At 35.3% G+C, this 21164-nt stretch overlaps 1 protein-coding gene across 11 annotated transcripts in view; it reads right to left on the minus strand.

The window, feature by feature from the left end:
* Positions 1–21164, minus strand: part of MYCBP2 (MYC binding protein 2) — a 248084-nt gene that overhangs the window by 23933 nt on the left and 202987 nt on the right. For 9 of the 11 annotated variants that reach the window (XM_033105219.1, XM_033105215.1, XM_033105218.1 and 6 more), the window contains 13 exons: positions 18751–20391; positions 17655–17824; positions 16670–16914; positions 14260–14427; positions 11612–11769; positions 10365–10564; positions 9071–9220; positions 7612–7772; positions 6374–6530; positions 5950–6174; positions 3864–3929; positions 2216–2455; positions 1811–1909 (listed from right to left, as the gene is read on the minus strand). In XM_033105219.1, the coding sequence (XP_032961110.1) occupies positions 1811–1909; positions 2216–2455; positions 3864–3929; positions 5950–6174; positions 6374–6530; positions 7612–7772; positions 9071–9220; positions 10365–10564; positions 11612–11769; positions 14260–14427; positions 16670–16914; positions 17655–17824; positions 18751–20391 (3680 nt within the window). The remainder of the gene's footprint in view (positions 1–1810; positions 1910–2215; positions 2456–3863; positions 3930–5949; positions 6175–6373; positions 6531–7611; positions 7773–9070; positions 9221–10364; positions 10565–11611; positions 11770–14259; positions 14428–16669; positions 16915–17654; positions 17825–18750; positions 20392–21164) is intronic. The other 2 variants (XM_033105211.1, XM_033105221.1) reach the window with 1 other exon arrangement.

Below are 21164 nucleotides of genomic sequence, written 5' to 3' on the forward strand. Positions count from 1 at the left end.
ATAATAGCCAAATAGAAGAAACAACCTAAATATCCCTCAGAAAGTGAAAAGATAAACAAATTATGGTAAATCCACAGAATGGAATATTTCTCAGCAATCAAAACAACAAATAACTGATACATGCTGTTTCATGGGTGAATCTTAAAAGCATTGCAATAAGTGAAAGAAATCAGATAAAAAGGCTACATTTTATGTGGTTCCATTTGCATGACATCTGGGAGAAGACAACATTACAGGGGCAGAACACAGTTCAGTGGTTGACAGGGTCTCGGCACGAAATGAGGGCACTGACTGCAAAGGAGCATGAGGTGATGCATTTAAAACTTGATTGTGGTGATGATTTCACTACTGTATACATTGGTCAAAATTCACTGAATGATAAAGTTTATGAAAAGGATGATTTGTTTGGCATGTATACTGTATGTTAAACAATTGACTTAAAAAACGAGTCTCTTAACATTATGTTATTTCACGGGCATCCAACCAACTGCTAGCATTCTTTCCTATTCAGCCATAGCACCTCAGCATACACTCTCCAGTCTCTCCAGTGTGCTCTGGCTCCCATCTTCTCTGTTAATCTAACTTTCATTCATTCTCTTTCAGGTCTAACTTATGTTCAATATCCCCTAGAAGCCTTTTCTGAACACTTCAGGGCACAATAACTCAATGTATTCTGAAATCTTACCACATGTGCAATAAGTTGATTATAGACTATATAGTATCTTTGTTGATTTATTGGGGGGGCACAGAAGGTTCATATCTAAGAACAGCATGCAAGGTTTCTGAGGCCTTGGTACCAATTCTCATGGTTGTTTAGCATAGAATTGCTATTTGCTAAAATTCAGTAGATTTAATAAGTAGTTACATAGTCATATAGTCATTCAAATGCTATCTGCAAAAGATGCTGGAAGAAATTACCAGAGTTTATGAAACCTTATTTTTTTACAGACCCTAAATAGAAATATGTGGATGATTTAGAAATTATTGCAGCAGAAGGCACAGGGCTAGACTAGGTAAATCCGTTAAATTATCTTTCAAAAGACTGCTAAGGCGATTATTTGTAACATCTAAAGACACAACAATATTGAGACTAGTCAGAGTTGACTTCACATTTTGGAAATGAATGAGGTTTTCCTCTTAGGTATAGTGCTTTAGTTTACACCAAATAAGACCAAGCAACTGCATTTTAGAAGAAATTTCAAGAACAGCATAAAGAACAGGCTATTCCAATAAAAATTTACTGAACACATGAGTGTTTATGCCATGGTGGATACAAAGACAAACCAGGCACATACTTGGTCTTTAAGAAGCTATGATTCAGTAGAAGAAGAGATAAAACATGTATACAAATAAACATAAGAGAAAAACCAAGAAGAGATACAGAGCTTACTATGAAGTTTAGCAAAGGGAAAAAGGCTTTTGTTTGGGGGAAAGCATAAAGAAGGTTCATGGAGAAGACAGTAGTTTTTAGCTGGACTGTGACAGACAGATAAAACAGAGGAAGGAAAAGATAACTGATGGTGCACAGCACAATAAGTAAGTTAATTTTATAAATACTAACATTTGAATACAACAGCCCAAGGTATAGGGCACATTTTGTTGTTACTTTATACACTAGCTAGATCACACATGGATAATGGATTTCTTTTGATAGTTACTTTATCTTCTTTCTAATTAAAGTAAAAATTATTAACTGCAGATGAACTAATATCACCTATCCATTAAAATACACAGCAATGCATGGATTATTTCACTGAACAAAAGAAAATGAAAAAAGGGAAATAAATATTTTTGGAATACAAATAAATACATTGTATACTTTTTCCTCTCCTTCAGGTGATGACAATAGTGCTTTTTCCTCTTGTTCGGGTGTAGGTTCAGCATCTCCCGAGATGAGCTTCCCGAATACCTGATGAAGACAGGCACGTGAGAAGAAATTGATGGCAGGAATTTCCACTGTGAAAGCTAGAGGACTCATGAGCTGATTCTGCAGGCTTTACAGTATTACTGTTATTCCTGCTATACACCACTACTTTTCAGAATTATGAATGTAAAACGACACACAGAAGTTTAGGGCTATGAGAAGAAAAAATTGGCCACATTTGTAGCCAGCAATCTCTAATAAGTTCTACAAAATATTTTGTTATCCTCTTAATATTACTGTTGAAATAAAATATGCTGTGCTGGGATATGTCTCAAGGAGAAGGACCCCCACCTGAGATGTAATCAGTCTGAACACTCGCAGAGTCTCAGCCTCACAGTTCCTCTGCTGCGCCACGCTGGCTGAAATCTGGCCAGCAATTTTTGTGCTTTCGCCATCTTTCCAGCCCAAGACCTTTACTTGTCGAACTCTCAGTGTATTTTCTGGGCCCTTTAATTCAATTTTGATGATGTGATTATCCCCTCCTGGAAGTTCACTTGTCACCCAACCAATGTGCCTGGAGTCCAGATCAACCTAGCAGAGCAGAAAAGGGACAGAAAGAAACCTGATGCAGCCGTATCACCATGTTATCACTGTCTTAGACCAACAACAGCAAGCTTACATAACAACTGTAGAGAGTAAAATTTACTAGGTAATTTCACATTGATTATCTCATATAAGCTTTGTTTGGATAAGTAATACTATTGTAGCTGTAGCTATCATAGCTGATGAACATAGTGAGGTTAACACAGGTTGAAGGATGAAGGTCTGATTACTATTTGTTTCCAGGCACAAGTAATAGGGGTGAAGCCATTGCAAACGATTTACATGACTGCAAGTAGAAAGCGCTCACAAGATTAGCAATGAGGTTCTGTTTTGTGCATCTTCACATTCAAGCACCACTTAAAGATCAGCATTTTTGATGTGCAGTTACTTAATGTCTTACCTTTTTAAAAAAATTATACAATATGTAACTTCCAATTTGTGATTCCTTATTTTACTATATTTCATGGAGGATATAACTTTTTTCAAAGACTAAATTTCTTTTTTTCTTTTTTTCAATGCACTGTGAAATGGTTTTTGACACTATTCACTTGATAAAATGAAAATTGTTCTTATAGCATTTGATGTCCAAGATCAAGAAATGATTTGAGATGCCTATCTTATTTATATAGACATCTAAATTGATATCACCTTAATTGATAATGTCAATTTTCTAAAAAGACCATTAACCATAAACAACTATCTCACTGAATAAGATTATTTCCCCAAATTCTTTAACAATTTAAATAAAATTTATTATTTGTTTAATCCAAAATCTCAATTCATTCTTTCAATATGATTTGAAAACAACAAAAAAACACACAAATGGTTGACATTCATGAGATGAAGTAACTACAGAACAGCTTTGATAAAGTTTATAAAGTTTCATCAACACAACTGAGTTTATACAGAATATCAGATACATGTGCAGATAAAACCTAACTTGTTTCTAGAGTTGGTTTGTAAATTGACTTGCAACCTGGATGTAGTTGCAGTATTACAAGTGACAGATTTTTTGGGCTAGAGGACAACCACCTACATTTTAACCCGAAGTGTAGGTGAATTCAGGTGTTAATTGTGCATTGGATCTATAATACATTTTAAGGAACCCCAAATCTTCGTAGGGGAGCAGGAGGCAGGGTGGAGGACTGACTGTGGGCACAGCATAATCGCTCATAACTAGAGAACATTTAGGGCAATGATGGGCAAGATGTTTAGTACAGGGATGGTTGTAACTGTCCCTGTATAGAGACCACTTGGCAATTTAGTGTTTTTTAAGTACGTAGATGATTTCCTATAATATTTGGTAGCATGCCAAAACTGGAACGCGAGAGTGGAGATTGAGAAGAAGAAATTTCTCCCTGGGAAGCAGAACATTTAGTGACAAAATTTTAATTACCTGCTTTATTCTGCATAAATCTTCTACTGCTCTGCCAGTTAAGAAGGTCATTGAGGTAACTTTATTCTAAAACAGAGAATTTAAAATAGTTACTATGCCATATTCTTGTTGCAGAACTTAACATTTCTTACAGCCTACCAATATCACATCAACTTTTCTGCCTGTCTTAATGGGCCTTCTTAACTGACCTCACTCCATCTGTCCGACCAACCGCAATGCCTACAACTCTGGTCTTTTCTCATTCTCACAAACTCCATCATAAATCTCACATTTCAAGCTTTCTCCACGGGCTCTGAGAGAGTGGCTTGGCACTCCCTCTTTTTATCCAAAGTCTAAACATTTAAATTCTCTCTGTCAAGAAGTCTTTCAACAACTCTGCTTGTCACTCATGTCCCACTCTCATAGCTATATTCTCATTGCTCTGGAAGTAAAAGGAAGGAAGGTAATTAGATTAAACAAATACTTGTGTCACAATGTACCCAGACTGCCTTATGGACTCGGAGAAGGATATATGAGAATGATGGGTTCTATTCCCTTGAGAGCCTTGCAAAACTAGGGAAGAAACATTAACACACAAAATAAATATCAAACAGTAGAAGTTCCAATATTTTTAAGGTACTGAAAAGAGTCACTCTGGTACTACAGCCACAGACCTTAACGTTGAATAAATTTTATGCACAGTACATCAAGAAATAGCTGAACACTAATCCCTTGGAGAGCTGCACACTTTAGTTGCTATATACTGATGCAATTCAAATCACCAAACGCTGACTATAAGGCACTGTGGTAGGCATGCTGGAGGACACAGAGGTACAAAGGCAGACGTCAGCTCACATTCTGAAACTTTTGAAAATGAATGTTGTTATGATTGTCTCCTCTAAAAGGCAAACATTTCAAACGGATTAGAATCATTGTTTTGAGGAAGATTATGTCTTGGCTTAAAATGTACATGAATCCAAGATAACTTTGTACTGAGCAGTGAGTTCTAGTCAGAAAAATGTTTTATTACACTTGACTTTCTGGTAAGATAAAGTAGTTGTACTAATTGAAACTCTTGGGTCTAAAGAGAAGGTAAGCTCAGGATATATTAGCTAAGCCTCCTTCTCTTATTCACCATCAGGGAAAAACAGAATCTGCACTGATGGACAGGAATTGGGGGGTGTGGGGGGCAAAGATTACTCTGACTAAAGACCGGACCTCTGTGGTTGGCATTCCATCCAGGTTATCCAACCCGCCACTCCGGCTCTTCCTGGGAAAGAAAATATGCAAATGGGATGGAAGCTGCTTGGCAACTGTCCAAGGGGATTTATTAATACTGTATCTGCTAGGAAGCCACATCCATTCTGAGGGAAAAAATTTCAAGAAGTATCTGTCAGTAGGAATGGTGGTGGAAACATCAGGGTTTAGCAGTGGTGCTTTCTTTTTGGTTCTTAACACTCAAGTAAAAAGAACTCGTTTTCTTTTATTTAGTCCCATTTAAAAGAGTGCTTAATTCATTTGAAACATGTGGAGAGGCTAGGGATAGGGAGAATATAAATTACGATTAGTTAAGTTAGTCCAGGAACTCCCTCCACTCCCTCTGTGGCTGGCAGTAAGGATTTGAAACTGAAAGCTAATTACAGTATAGATCAAAGTACATTAATTGCCATCAGAATAATATAAAGAAGAACCCAGAGAAGAGAAAGAGTACTTTTTATAGAAGAGATATTGGGAGAGGATTTCTCTGTTGGGTCTTAGAGATATGGGGAGAATACGCAGGCAGTTTACGGGGATGACTTCCAGACTCAGAAAATAACTTGAACAAGGGCATGGAGGTAGAAAATTATATGAGTAGACATTAACTTTGTTTGCTTAGCTTTAGCCATGGTATATTTGTAATCATACCTCTTTTTAGAATTGTCATTCTACAGTCCCTTAGTCATATTAACCTGTTTTCAGACTTGAAACTTATTTGGGAAATATAAAAATGCTCTTTGGTTGGTGAAGTTCCACTGAAAATTATTTTGCTAAACTAAGAAGTGAGAGTGAATAATTACTAATGGTCTGGAAAGAACTAATGAGACACAAACTAAGTTTCCTTTCTTACCCCAAGATCTCGGGAATTGTCCACATGAACAGATACATAGCGTGCATTGATTCCTTTTACACAGTTGATGGTGATATTCTTAGTTTTGTTTTTATCTTCATCTCCTGATTCCCAAAAAGTTTCTGTGGAACCATCTGTCAAACTGCCAATCATGGCAGGTCGGCTTGAAGTTTTTATGTCAACAATGCTAGTTAAGTCCTTTAAGCACATTACTATGCATAATTCCTACAAATAAAACAAATAAAAGAATAAAAAACAAATAAAAGAAATTGTAATACTCAACTGGAAATCTCCCATGATAATAAAACAGACATGAGATAAGAAATAAAAGTAATAAAATTGTTTATGAGTAACTTTCAGTTTCTCCTTCAATACATTGTTGAATATTAACAGGATAATACAGAGTAACTGTTAAATGACTGACCTGACTCATAGCTTCAAAGCCAGACTGTATACTGATGCTAAAACTCTCTTCACTGTCTCCATCATCTGATTTTGACAAAATATTGTTAATGTGATGAAAGACGTTGCTCTGATGGAGGAACTGGTGATCAGATTGCTTGAATTTCAGACTCCAGCATCTAAAAAGGCATAAGCAATATGTTAAATAATTCTTTTCCAGGAATTTCTAAGAAATTCCTATAAAAAAGTACTCAGTAGCAAATATTTAAAAAATTCTTAAGGATCTAGGTAAAAAAAATAGAAATTTAAAAAATTCAGGGAACAAAATCATTGCTACTGGCTTTTTTTTTTTTTGGAAAAATAAAGGTAATTTCTTTGGAACAAGGTTAGTTCTGAAGAAAAGTTCACTCATTTCAAATACAGAAAAATTGAATACATGAAGATTTAAGGTACAGACGTAAAAAAGGTAAATCAGTTTTGTAGACAAGTGTTACCCCAATTATAACAGCTTCTCAAATTTATTAGTCTCACGATTTCATACTAATTCATCAGATTATAACATATCTTGTACTTCAAAAATCTTTTGAAGAGGAAAAGAAAAAATCTCCCATCTGCTGGTGTTATCATTGTGGCAGCCAAAAATGTGGGCAGCCAAAAATCACTCCATCAACCTATTTCTTATAAGAATCAATGAAGGATTTATTTATATGTGTAGTCTTTACTATGCCGATCTAGTAACAAGGTTCACAATGTAAAGGTAATGTTAAAAATCTCAGCAGATTCGGACTTAAAAGGAGGCGGTGTGCCTCAAGATAGTTTTAGGCTTGTTTACATATAACTAAGAACCATTAATTTTTCTTAAGACTCTTTACAAGTCAAAACCCTATTTTGATTTCTGTTTGTGAGATTTCATTCTCCCTCTCCCTTTCTGTGACATTTAGATGCTACTCTTGGGCAGCATTCAGACAAGGGATTTGGGTCAGCAGAAAAGGGAAAGTGAGGAAGCTTGTTGCAAACCGTGACAATTTAGAGCATTAGGAAGTATATTATCCACATTTTACCGAGGGACAAACAGGGACAAACAGGCGTGAGCTAAGATGGACAATTCTAAATGATGACAGTAATGAGGGAGGCACTATTCACATATTACAGGGATTCTTTGCATCTTTCTATTTAAAGAGGCCTTCCAAGCATTTCAAGCTTTGAATATCCATCAAATCTCTTCTCCAATGTACCTAGAATAGTTAGATATAAAGTTACCTCAGGGCCATTTGCTGTAATGAGCTGCCACTGGGGAGAGACATCATAAGATCGGAGATTGTCTGAAGTAAGCGGTGAAATGTGTGAGGTAGAGGATGTGCAGCTTCACCTGCGATCACTATATCTGAGAGTGGATGCTCACATACTCTTGTGTCTTTCTCCTATGACAGAAATTGGAAGCAAGGTCATCAGTTTGTGTGCGGAAAAGAATTTCCCCCACAAAAGAATCTTATAGATACTTAAAAGTATTGCGTATACTTTCAAGATAGTCCTGTTAACAGAAATATAAACAACAAAACTAAACCATATCCAAAACATACATTAAGATTAGCTAATTATAATTATGTCTCTTATTTTTAGGGAAAAGTGATAAAGTCACTTATAAGCAAAATCACCGAACAAAATGAATACCACATACAAGTATCTATTCTAGGGTACTTACAAATCTATTAGCGGGGTGAATCTAATATGTGTATGTAGAAATGAGCCATTCCTCCCATTTGAGCCTTACCCAAATTGCTGAGCCAAAGTTGTGAGTCAATAGCCATTGTTTTAATCCAATTAATTAAACAGGGATAGATAGCAGTTGCAGGTGACAATCTCGCATTGTAACTGTGGACTTTTTTCTATTTTTCTTTGCATTTCTGTCAATTTTTACTTAGTTTTTGAGGCTACATTTTAGATACATACATGTTCAGAATTAATCATTTATTCTGTAGAGAGCCTCTTTTTCCCTATTAATAATTTTTCTTGAAGTCTACTTTCTCTGATGTTAAAATAGCTATACCGACTTGACTTTCATTGGTATTTATCCAGTGTATCTTTTTCTTAGCTTCTACTTTTAATCTTCCTGTATCCTTATGTTTCAGATGTGATGCTTATAAAAATTGTTTTTCTGTTTTTGTCTTTTAAATGTATATTTAGTTCTCTAATTTTATTCCAGATATGGCAATGAGGTCCACAAGTCATAACGCTATAGAGGTAAAAACGAGGCTGGAATCAGGCTTCCAGTGTTCTGGTTCAATGCTTTTCCATTACGCAGGCTGCCTCCAATAAAATTCAAGTCCCTTCAAGCTAAACAAACATATTTGAATTTCATGATCCTACACAGTATCATTTTTATTCTCTGCTATCTTACAGCAAAACTGTAAAGTAGACAGATCTTCTATGTAGTAATGGTACCCTGCTTATCTATCTTACATTGTACTGCAATAGTTTATATCTTCCAGTTGATTGCTACATGACAATAATGTGAGAAATCAGAATTGACTGAACACTTTTACTGAAGAGAAAACTTTCACTAAAAATAGTTAATATGTTGCTCATAGCACTGAAATTTTATTCTTGCTTTTAGGTTATATAATCTGTGCATGAACTCATGCAAATTATTGTACTATCTGAAGGTGGTTCTACTCTTCTATAAAAATATGGACAATTAAATAACAAAAATCTCACTTACTTGTTCTGCACTTTCTTTATTTGTTTTATTTTCCTCATCCTCTTCTTCCTCTGGTTCCACTGGAGCAGGAGTCAATGATGCCACAAAATGCCATAGAATGTCATGGAGGGAAGTTGTTTGGATGACATTACATAGAAGCCAGTTGAAAGCCTGAATAAATAATGGTTAAATGAGTCCAAGATAAAAAGGAAACCTACCGTGTTTCCCCGAAAAGAGGACCTAGCCTGACAATCAGCTCTAGTGCATCCTTTGGAGCAAAACTTAATGTAAGACCCGGTCTTATAGTAAAATAAGATAGATAGTAGGGATATCTTATATAATATAGAGATATAAGATAGTAGAGATAGTCTTATATAATATAATAATAATTAATATAATATAATAAATATAATATAATATAATGTAATATAATACCAGGTCTTATATTAATTTTTACTCCAAAAGACACATTAGAGCTGATTGTCCGGCTAGGTCTTATTTTCAGGGAAACATAGTAAGAGTAAAAACTGCAGGGCTTTTCTTATTCAGAAACAAAGTTCCTATGTGTTCCAAAGGAAAGATACTAGGAAGTCTGACCTTCATTTCACTGAAAGCACACTGAACTTGAAATAGTCACACATTTGGGTCTAATTTTAAAAAACAAAATAATAGGGAAAATAATATTTATGCAATGCAATGCCAAAATACGTTTCAACCCTTTTCTATTGAAAAAATTTGTCTTAATATTAATTTACTCCAGCATACTTTTTTCCAACTTGCATTTAGGATCAACATAGAATGTTTCTCAAACTCTACACAAGGTACCATCTACTTAAATATAATTATATTGTTTCCATCAGTGAAATGGCAGGTTATTTATCATGCCATGATAAAGAAAAAAGATTTAGGATCTAAAAGTCTATGACATACAGCAAACCTATCACTTCCAGAGAACAGAGATTCAGAGTTATTATTGTTACATATATTCAAAAGCCCTACTTCTCATCCCCTTTGCATAATTATACTAACTGAAATGACGCTGTGATTACAAAAAGCTTTTTAAAAAAGATAATATCAGGATTCAAATAAAGAAATGTAGAAATGAATTCCTTTATAATGCTTAAATATGGAACTCTAAATTCACTTATATTCGTAACTAAATAATTTAATTTTGATGTGAACACTTGATATTTTCAGTTGGCAAATGTCTCTTAATTTGTCTCAATTTCTGTTTGATAGAAAAGCCATCACTAAATAGAACCATCACATGATTTGCATAATCAATGAATCAATAACCCCATTAATGTATTCATACCTCCATAGCAAAAACTCGACAAGCAGATTTCCTTAAAGCCTGTTTCATTGCTATTTCAAGACCTTCTAGATCATGATGCTGAATAACAAAAGCTAAAACTGGCCATTGGAAATTTCGTTCTCCTTTGGAAAGAGAACTGTGGGCTGAGATTAGCCGGGAAAGCTCAGGAGATGGATGTCTCAAGAGGGAAGAACCAACTTCTAATTAAAAAAAAAAAAAAAAAGAGTATTAATTTTCATAGGCAATATATATGATTAATATATTTAAGATGTTATTTAAAAATAGTAGTATTTAGCTTATTCACTTTAGAGCATTCTTTTTTTGCACGTGACACAAAATCATAATGACTTCAATTCTTCCTGAGGCTCAGAAAGATGAGATATCTTACCTTCCTAAAAGTCATAACAGCTATTAAGTTGTAGAGGTGGGTTTTGAATCCAGGGCTGAATCTAAAGTTCACGCTCTCTACAACACTAAGTACTAAATGATTTATTTTCTCCTGAAATGGAGTCTATAACTCATCTCTATCATTTTCTAAAGGACTGCTTTATAACAAAGATGTCTCAATAAGAGCTCAAAAATGTTTGTTAAATGAACCTATGAATCATTGGTTTACATATTTTAATATACATTTTCCTTGAAGATTTTCAATAAGATACAAAATCACCTATCTGTAAGTATTAGGCCAGATCTTTATTTTAGTAAGTGATCTACCTGATAAATCGTCGCTGTATTATCCTTTTCTCATGAGTTTCTTTCTTTATTCTTGAGACAGAATCAACCAGCCCCAATCTGGGACTGCTGATACCAATTGGCCCACATTATTTAACTTTTTTACTGATTAAGAGCTACTTAAATCCCCAAATTTTATTATTTATTCAGAGTGGTTCTAGCTGTAAGAGTTACTTACAAGCTTCTACTGGGAGTGAGAATTGTGAAAAGTATAATCATTGGAAATGCTGGTTCACTGAAGTTTAGTGGAAAGGATTACGGTAGCAACCTTTGGCTTAGATATCTAACAAATAAGATTTTAAATGTCAATTTATTTTTGAATAATCACTGGATGATCTCTGGGTGTCTCTTCCAACTGACAGGAGAGGCACACTTATAGCCACGTCACACAGAAGGAAGGTTTACCACAATTTAAAAGAAGTCCATTCCTTTCCTTCAAAAATTAGATTTTAAAAAAATATCTGCAAATAAAACCATTTGGATCACTAAATCTTCCTTTTTATCTTTATACTTACCAGTGTCTCCACTGTTAACTCTTCGTCTAGGAATGGCTTTAACTCGTGCAGGTAAAATAGAGTGTTGTTTATCATACTCAGAAGCAACAACCGAGTATGACCTTTGGAAGACAGTTCTCTTCGCGAGATCAGTATCAGTTATGGGACTAGTTTCCAAACTGCGGATAAAACAAGGTAACAGATAGGAAAAAGTGAATGCAGTGAAACTATATTTAGTTTATAATACAGTAGACAAATATGTGAACCTGTATTTCATGCGGAAAAACACAAATTCAAAGCCAACTTGACATTATCTCTTTAAGCCATAATTTGATTTTTCCAAATAGAGTAATATTTTAATTGATTTTTAGATCTGTATCTTAAAACTTTTAGTTTTCTTAAATGTATTTTGCATTTTAAATTTTTAAAAAAGGTACCAAATGTTCTAAGCTCCTTTCTGAATCAAAAGCACTGTGGTGAAAGTCATGTGTCATGATATTCTGCAAAAACAGGCAGATATATTCATAAAAGCACCTAATACAAAGAAAATGGATAATACATACAGAACCTTAATAACATGGAAAATGAAACGATTCAATTTTCTTTGGTACCTGAGTGTTCTATTAGGTTTCTTATTCTTGGGAAGTGCTGCAAGGCCTTTTCTAGAGCACAGCCACACCCAAGTGTACTGAGTGGTAACAAACTGACTTTCGGCATCAGAGTTAAATTACATTTACAGTTTATATAAGAATTCAGTGATTTTGATTCAGGTTTAAAAGTAAACTAACAATTTTCCTATTTACTATAGCAACATTAAAAAACACTTGGAAAGTTATTAGGATGGATATGTAATTTTCTTTATTGAAGTATTTTATAAAAAAACAGAAATACCTTCTCTTACTTCTTCTCTAAGACAAATTTACAAACTGTTTTTTTCATGTATTCTTTCTGCTGTTGCCTCATCCCAAATTGGGACATTTTTGCTCATTGGGATTTCTGGAGTTGTTTCTTTTCCATCATTCAAGACAGGTTTGAATCATATGGCCCTCAGTAAAGATTATACTCGAATATTTTCTAGTAAGTGGCTAACTCTGAATATTTTCTTTACTGACCACCTAAGTGTATGTACATTCTTGTTTGAATGACTATAAGTGTTGTACATAATTGACTGAGGTAAATGTGCCTGGATGTCACTTTGGACTGTTTTGGTTCCCAAATTAGCAGAGTATAGGGACAGGTTAATTACTTCACTTTCTATATGGTATTACTATAAAGCACACAAAACACTTGTTCTGTTTTCAGAGGAACTTTATCTATCAAACTAAAAATAAGTTATACAACCATATCAACTTATAAAATCTAAAAAATAATGACTTCTACTTATAAAGACGACCATGCTTGTGAAAAAAACTCAAGCAACACAAAAAACCCAAAGGAAGTAAAGATGGCCATCATCAACTGGACCTCTGCTACTTTGAGCCAGGTAATTCCTTGTTGTAGGGCCGTCCTGTACACTGTAGGATGTTTAGCAACATCCTTGGCATCTATCCACTGGAACGCCTGTTGAATTAGACCCGCTGTGAAAAACAAAAATGTTTTCAAACATTGCTAGCAGTCACCTGGGAGGCAAACATCACCTCCCCACGGGGAATCAGATTTAATGGATTCATTATCCATCACCTTTTATGAGTTTGCCTGAGTTTGTCAAGACTTTTTTTAAGACTAGTTCAAAGGTGCTACATTCCCTAAATTACTGTATGCTTGAGAATGTCCCAACCTGGCTGAATATAAAACACCGGGTGACAGTTTCTTTTATTTACAATTTTGTGAAAATTACACTTATATGTATAGTGTGTAGTCTTTTAATATGATTTTCATTAATCATTTGATTTATGTTCTAACGTTCCCAAGATCTTTTATATTTCGGTATGTCTAAATGATTGGGTAAATTTTCTAAGGTAATATTTTCTTTTACAGCTTTAGAGATATTGTTTCAGTTTTTTTCTTTCACTTCAAGTTGTTATATAGAAGTCTGAACACAGTCTAACTTTCTCTGTTTGAAAGATGACTTGTTTGTCTATGTTCAGATACTTGAAAAATTGTAATGCTTTTTTTCCTTGGAGTTTAAATAACTTATTTTTTACAGTCACCTGTTATTTCTTCTTATAGTTTTAGATAATTTTCTATTATATTTGTTGGTGTTTCTACTTTAATGATGCATCTATTCAATTTTCAAGGTGCTGTTTACCCTGATATTACCATACCCAAGTGAGGGGAGAGGGAGAATTGTAAGCAATAATCCAAGAAGATCACCATTTATTTTCCGTGCTACTTCTTCCATGAAACCATCTCTAAGCAAAGCCTCGAAGTGACCTTTCTCTAGTCTGATGTACTATAGCACTAAATGACATATCATATAATGGAATATTTTATTATCACTTCATGAGTTGATCTTTTCTCTCCCACTAGTCTGCCTCTGCCATCAAGGACCTTATCTTATTCATGTACGTATGTTTCTTCTTACTGCTCTAATAGTTAGCAGAGCTGACTCAACGTGCTTTCTGACATGGAAGGATATACAAAAAAAATTTTACAGCATTCTTTTGTAGCTCAAAGTCTTTCTTCCACCGAATATTGGCTCTTCAGCAGACAGGAGATAACTCAAATACCTTGGTGGCATAGACTTCATATTGCTCTCTGGCTCCTCAAACACATTAGGACTTGCATCAGGAGTTACTGATATGTATGGGGCAGGCACGGATGTTGAACGCAGGTATCTCATCTCATCCTGGAATAGGTTGTCATCTTGATAGCCCACAAAATTTTCATGATGATGCCTACATTAAATAAAACCCAATAAGTTAAAGTATAATGGCAATATCGATACCTTCCAATTTCAATTTCCTTTGTAAAAGTAAAAGCAGCACATGTAAATATGTAAGGGTGAAGTATTAAAATAATCATACCATGTTTCCCTGAAAATAAGACCTAGCCGGACTGTCAGCTCTAATGCATCTTTTGGAGCAAAAATTAATATAAGACTTGGTCTTATTTTACTATAAGACCCGGTCTCATATAATATAATATAAGACCCGGTCTTATTTTGCTGTAAGACCGGGTCTCATATAATATAATATAAGACCTGGTCTTATTTTACTATAAGACCCTGTCTCATATAATATGAGACCCGGTCTTATATTAATTTTTGCTCCAAAAGACACATTAGAACTGATGGTCCGGCTAGGTCTTATTTTCGGAAAAACACAGTAGATGTCAGTGGGAGGACATAAAAGTCTGACAATTTTACACATAGATATTCCAGGTACCACAAACATTTCAAATCCAAAACTGAACTCATTTTCTTTCCTTTCGAGACCTTTTCTGTGTTTGAGTGCTTTGGTGAATGATCCCAACAACCATCTAGACGCCTAGGCTAAAATATCTCAGTGTTATAGCAGGCGAGACCTTGGCCATGAGGTCTAAGAATAGTAGGTTTCCTCTGACAATCATTCTCTCTTCTCATTCCCTGTCATTATTTCCTTGGTTTAGGTTCATGTTTCTTACATGGACTGTTGAAATATAGGTAGTCACTTTTTTGATAGGAACATATATGAGACAAAATTGAGAAAGATTAGATATATAAAATGTTCCACGAGGTGGGCGAGTGTCCATTCCCCAGAGAGCTAAAAATATAAAATACATAATTATTGCACATCAGCATTTTTACATGTTTTACAATTAGATTCTTTCCTTTTCAAAGTTGGACAATGAGTTGTTAACCTCAGTCTACAAGTGGACTGACTGAAGCTAAAGACGTGCTGCATTTGGCATACCTGCTGACTTCCATCTTGATCTCAAAACTACTTAGTTTCACATTTTCATTTTTGTTTCCCATTCATTTTATTGAAACAGTAAGGATAGAAGTGAAAAAATAAACAAACAAAAACTATGTAACTCTGCTGTACAAAAAGGACAACATTGCCAAAATGGAACTATTATTGATTGGTAAGTCATGCCAGCTGGCAGTATCTAGAAATCTTCATTTGTCAGGTGATGAAAAAAATTTGAATTCGGTATACGATAGCCTATTTTAGAGTGTCAGTGTTTAATGTGTAAAAGTACAGTCTGTATCACCCAACTCCAATCAGGAACATAGCATACTATTAATAAGCTCATCTCCGTCTTCATTCGTACCCTTTTATTCAGTGTCCACATTAGTAGCTGAATGAGCTTCTAACTGCAAGCCAGTTCATGTATTACCCTGCTTAAAATTCTTCCACTGTTTCCTCTATCTGAGGGATAAAATCCAACCTTAGCATGTAATTCCTTAAACGTGCAATGCTTTTTCATCCTTTATGTCTCACATATGTGATTTACTCTGTTAGGAATCGCTTTTCTCCCATTACCTGCTTGATTAATTTCTATTTATCCTTCAAGACTCTGGTAAAGCTTCAGATCCTCTGATAAACCTTTCCTAATTTCCTTGGAAATTCAGGAACACTCCATCTTTTATGTCCTACCAGTATCCTGCACATACTTCTATTATAGTACTCATCACGTAACATTTAAGTATTTCATTTACATGTCTGCCTTCCTATCAGAGGGCGAACACACAGACGTCAAGCTTTTATTATAATCATCTTGGTATCTTCAAGGTATAGCACAAAGTCAGTAACCAGTTGGTACTCATTGAAATGCTACCAGAATGAGTAATTTGAAAAATGAAAGACTTCTATAGGAAATAGTTTCTTTCCACTTCAGCACTTCCTGCTAATAATAGGATGAAGTCAGTCTACCAAACAGTAAAAGATAGCTAAAGTCTTACTTTCTAAGACATATATTGCATTGGTAATAATACAAATTGACATAGTATTTACAGGTTTTTAAAAAAATACCGACTACCATAAAGTGTGTACCCTATCTGTCATATGTTGGCCAAGGCGACTCAGAAAATGAACTCCTAGAGGTCTCTTATTGTACACAGTATGTTATATAGTGTGGGTATTCATAGCATGCTATTAATAATCAACAATAGCTGTTAATCCAAAGCAACTGAGGAAAACAACCAAGTTATATTACCGAGCTAACGTCTGCAGGTAGAGACAAGGCATTTTAACAGGAAGATCCTCAGAAATGCCCTCTTTCACGCTGGGAAGCTGGGACTGGAAAGGCTTGGCAGGATGGTAACACAGAATGCTGGGTTCCGCTGCGCTGCTCAGGGACAGCAGGAAGAGCGCGTTGGCTCTGATCACCTGGTGAGCTTCCATGGTGGGCAAGGCGCGGGGAGTCTTGACCTGCATTGGCTTCCTCCTCGATTGTTTGACCTGGCCAAGAAAAATGTGGAGTGCTCTTTTCCTATTTATATTCAGGTCCTACGTTTCTTAACCTGAGCATGTTGAGTCTCTAATAAAAATTATTAAACATTGTAGAACCACTTTAAAACAGTAACAGTGATTACCAAAAACAACATTCACTTCATGCTTCTCCTGAGCTGATTGAAACTATTTTATATTGAACATAAACTATATTTCTTTACTTTCCTTGGGCAAATTAAAAACTTAAGTCGTAAAATCTAAATGTAACTATTTTGGAAAAAGAGGACACAAACTGTGTGTCTGTGCATATATTCAGCAAAAATTGTTAGTCAGGTGTGCCACTGTTGTGAATGATCTTGCGTTTCCACGAGTCCTATGACATAATCAGGGTTGAAGAAAGAGAGGAGATAAAGAGTAACAAAAGGGAAGAGAAAAAAGAGACAGCATTTCGAGAGACAGCTACGTATATGCGTAGAGTAGTAATAATGAAGAATTAAACAGTAAACATTTGTCAATAAGGCATATATGCCACAGGTTAGCTGTACTGTATTATCTCAAGATATAGTTTATTTCTGTAATAAAAGCCGCTGGCCAAGTGCAAATATTAAATTTGTATATTATTCCTGCTATAAAGCCAATCTTTAATAGCAACTATGTGGAGTTACGTGATATAAGGTGATCATAAAAAGAGATTTTTTAATAAGGTTTATCCTTATCATTAACACACAGCCAGAACAGAATAAAAATACCTTTTCCCTTGCAGCAGCCTGTTTTTCGCGGAGGTATTTTTCTCTGCAGCGATCACACACCAGATACCAAGTGCTCCCTCCTATGCCACCATCACCACAGTTACCAGCCCATCCGCCACAAAAATGGCCAATGCTGTTGTAACCTTGTCCACCAGCATACCGGCCACAACCTTGAAACAAGAAAATAAACAATCAACACTTTAAGTGTCCTTAGTAGTCTGATCATTGCCACTTATACATTAATGACAGATTTACCTTCTTAAAGGGAGCAAAATCCTTAGGTAAGTATCTGACTTTTTTTCTTTTCAGGTTATTAACTATATCAGAAAAATAGCATACTTGACTCAAAAGTAATCAAATAAATGATAACTAAATTCTCCACAAAGACAGATGAAGACATAGATGACGTGGGTACATTTAGATTTACTTAAGTATGCCAATATATTAGACAAACTATGTATAAAATGTTCTGTAAGAATCATGTATTTTAAGGAATGATATATTTTACAGAAGGTATCAGGTATAATATGTACAAAGAGAAAAAAATTAACTAAACTTGTAATAGGTGAATTTTGGAATACTATACAATTGTTATAGAAATCCTCACATTTATCTAGAACAGTTTTCTGATGACACAGTTGATAGCACTTCCGTAAGAAAATGCCAAAGAAATCAGTATCATCTAATTTAATTTGCAATTTTGAGCAGGAAAACACTAAAATCAAAGGAAACCTAATGTTGGGATCTTTCCTGAGTGTATGGGCATGTCATTATTTCTACTGTGGAGATGCCTTAACAGCACCCTTTGGGTAATGCATAAAACATTTAAAAAATAAACAATATTTCAGAACGTAACACATAGAAATGAAATAGTACTAAACTACCTTGCCACCACACTAATAGAATTTCTTTACCTATTTTTCGTAAAAATCTGTACTGATAATGCACTTTAAAAATTACACTATAAGATACTATAAATTCTGGGCAATAGCTTCCCTATATTTTAACATAATTTATAGAACAGCTCAAGTTAGAAGTTACCTAGCTCATTTTTTCTTAACAACACTACTTATATGTATTCAATATTATCATTTACCTGGGTGAGCTTGCCTCATGTGGTAGGTCACTGGGTATGGATGTGACTCTCCACACAGCTCACAGATGGTATCTTTCTCTGGTCCTCCCACTGCAAGCTGGGCCATCTCACCAAATAAATTACCCCTGGGCCGAACTTCTGCCTTCTCTTTTTTCTTTTTTTCTTTTTTGGTCTTCTTATTCTCTTTTTCACACTCTTTCTTTTTAAGAACTGCACAAGAACCAGGACTTGGAAAAATCATATTCTGGGAAGCTGCTTTGATAGTAGCCAAAGAGATGTCTTCCCAAAAAGCCACTAAGTGTTGTAAAGTTAAGGGAAGAGGAGACTTAGACTTCATTGGGTGATGCATGGACATTTCAAAAGTGGCTTCAGTTTTCCCATCCTCACATTTCTCATGCAGAGGTGGTTCCTTAAGCATAGACAACACCTTATTTTTGTTGATGCTACCCATTTTAGATATATCTGGTCCATGAGGTGCAATATTAAACATATTCAGTGCCGATGATATTTCCAGTGAGTGTCTATTTTTTAATTTGGTCTCCTTTTCTTCTGTAGGCTGTTGGCTGTTTAAACTACTTCTTATAGGCGCATGTTCTTTGGAAAGTTCAGGATTAAATTTTAAGAAAGAAGAACAAGCCATTGCATCGTGTACTATGCCTTCGTGCCACAGGAAAGAGGCAAAGACTGCTCTGGCACACTCCGCCACGGAGGGAGACATGGCTTGCTTGGCTGGCTCTAAAGGTTTAGACCCATCTCCTTTGAAGAGAAAGCTAGATTTTTCCTTTTTGGGCCTGGTGTGCCTATTCGCACATTTTCTACTTATTTTGGGGGATGCTCTCATGTCCTGTTCATCTTTCAGTGGGGCTTTTCCTATGCTGAAATGAACTTTATTTGAACCTTCATCCACACTCTTAAATTCACTGTTTTCATCACAGGTGCTATCTGTTAGACTGTTTGTTTTTAAAGTACTTGAAGTGCAGACTTCAACCACCTCACTGTGAAGGTTTTCTTGTACCACATGGGGAGAAGGCGCTCTATTTTCAGATCCGGGGGAATCTTTTGAATCCTTTGGTACTGGTTTTGGTTTTGGGGATGTTGATCGTCCCCTTAACGGTTCTGTGAGGGGCATTTTTTTCTTGCGGAGGGTATCTGGATCAAGTGTGTAAGAGTCCGATTTGGAACGCTCCCGAGGAGGATCAAGTTTTGTCTTAACAGGAGCAGTGCTTTTTTGAGGTAGATTCTTATCATGTGGTGAGGAGGAGCGGGAACTAGTACCCGATGGGCTAGACCTACTGGTTGGGAGAGTCTTTGGCTTAGGAGATGATGACCGAGAACCTGGTCCTGGGGATTCAGCTCTGAAGCTAGAAGACATCCTCCCATCAGATTTCAGCGTCTGCAAGGTGTTATGGTTGGGGGACAGTGACCTACTGTGAGAATCTGACCTCAACTTTGCAGCGTCAGATTTCAACATGAGGGATTCACTAGCGGATAAACCTTCTGTGCCCCTTGGCTTCTTCTGATCAGCAGTAGTCCGGCTCATACGTCCGTCAGGTTTAAGTGATCTGCTGTATTTGGAGGATAGGTCTGATTTTCCTGATGTACAGACCGGTCTAGAAGATGTTGAGATAGTTCCTCGGTCACCTGTATGGTCCATTTCATAGTAAAACTTGTTAATAAAATTATAACTTACTGGTAATTTAGCTACTAAACACTTAAATACAAAACATAGCTAAAAAATTTATATTGCTTGTTACAGACAAAAACACTTGAAGAATAAAGGGGAAAAAAGGGAAATATTTCTCATAACATTTCTATTTCATCACTATACAACCATTTCCACCAAAAACATTTTTCATGGATGCAAAAGAGACTGAACAAATAGTACCTATGTACCAGCATAAATTATCTGTCATATCTGAACCTCACCTTTAGCACAATAATTAATTGAGAATTTGAATTCAGTGAGGGATTAAAAAGAAAAAAACACAGCTAATTTTTTGGAATAAAAAAATATGAAAACACATGTATTTTTAAATATAAAATAGTTAGGCTAAATTTCCAGTAGAGTGATACTTGTTAGGGTAACAGTGCCGGACTTACTGAATTAGGAAACTGAATTTATATATAATTTATCGTTTTAGTACACAAATACATTAGGCTAATAAAGAGCTGCTCAGGAGACACTATTTTAATGATTGGATTAGACTAATTTATAATTAACATATGAATGCCCAAAGGTATTATTTAATTACATGCAATTCAGGCAATCTATTGTTTCTAAATAAACTGTATTCTAAAAATTTATTTATTTAGCTCATTCCACTTAGCTGGTTAGAACTTAAGCTTGTGTCCCCTTGGAAAAAAGAGGATCCTCAGAATCAGAAGTACATGTCTGAATTGTGGTGGGGTGGGGT

This window comes from Rhinolophus ferrumequinum, chromosome 4 (assembly GCF_004115265.2).
Source record: "Rhinolophus ferrumequinum isolate MPI-CBG mRhiFer1 chromosome 4, mRhiFer1_v1.p, whole genome shotgun sequence".
Taxonomy (NCBI): domain Eukaryota; kingdom Metazoa; phylum Chordata; class Mammalia; order Chiroptera; family Rhinolophidae; genus Rhinolophus; species Rhinolophus ferrumequinum.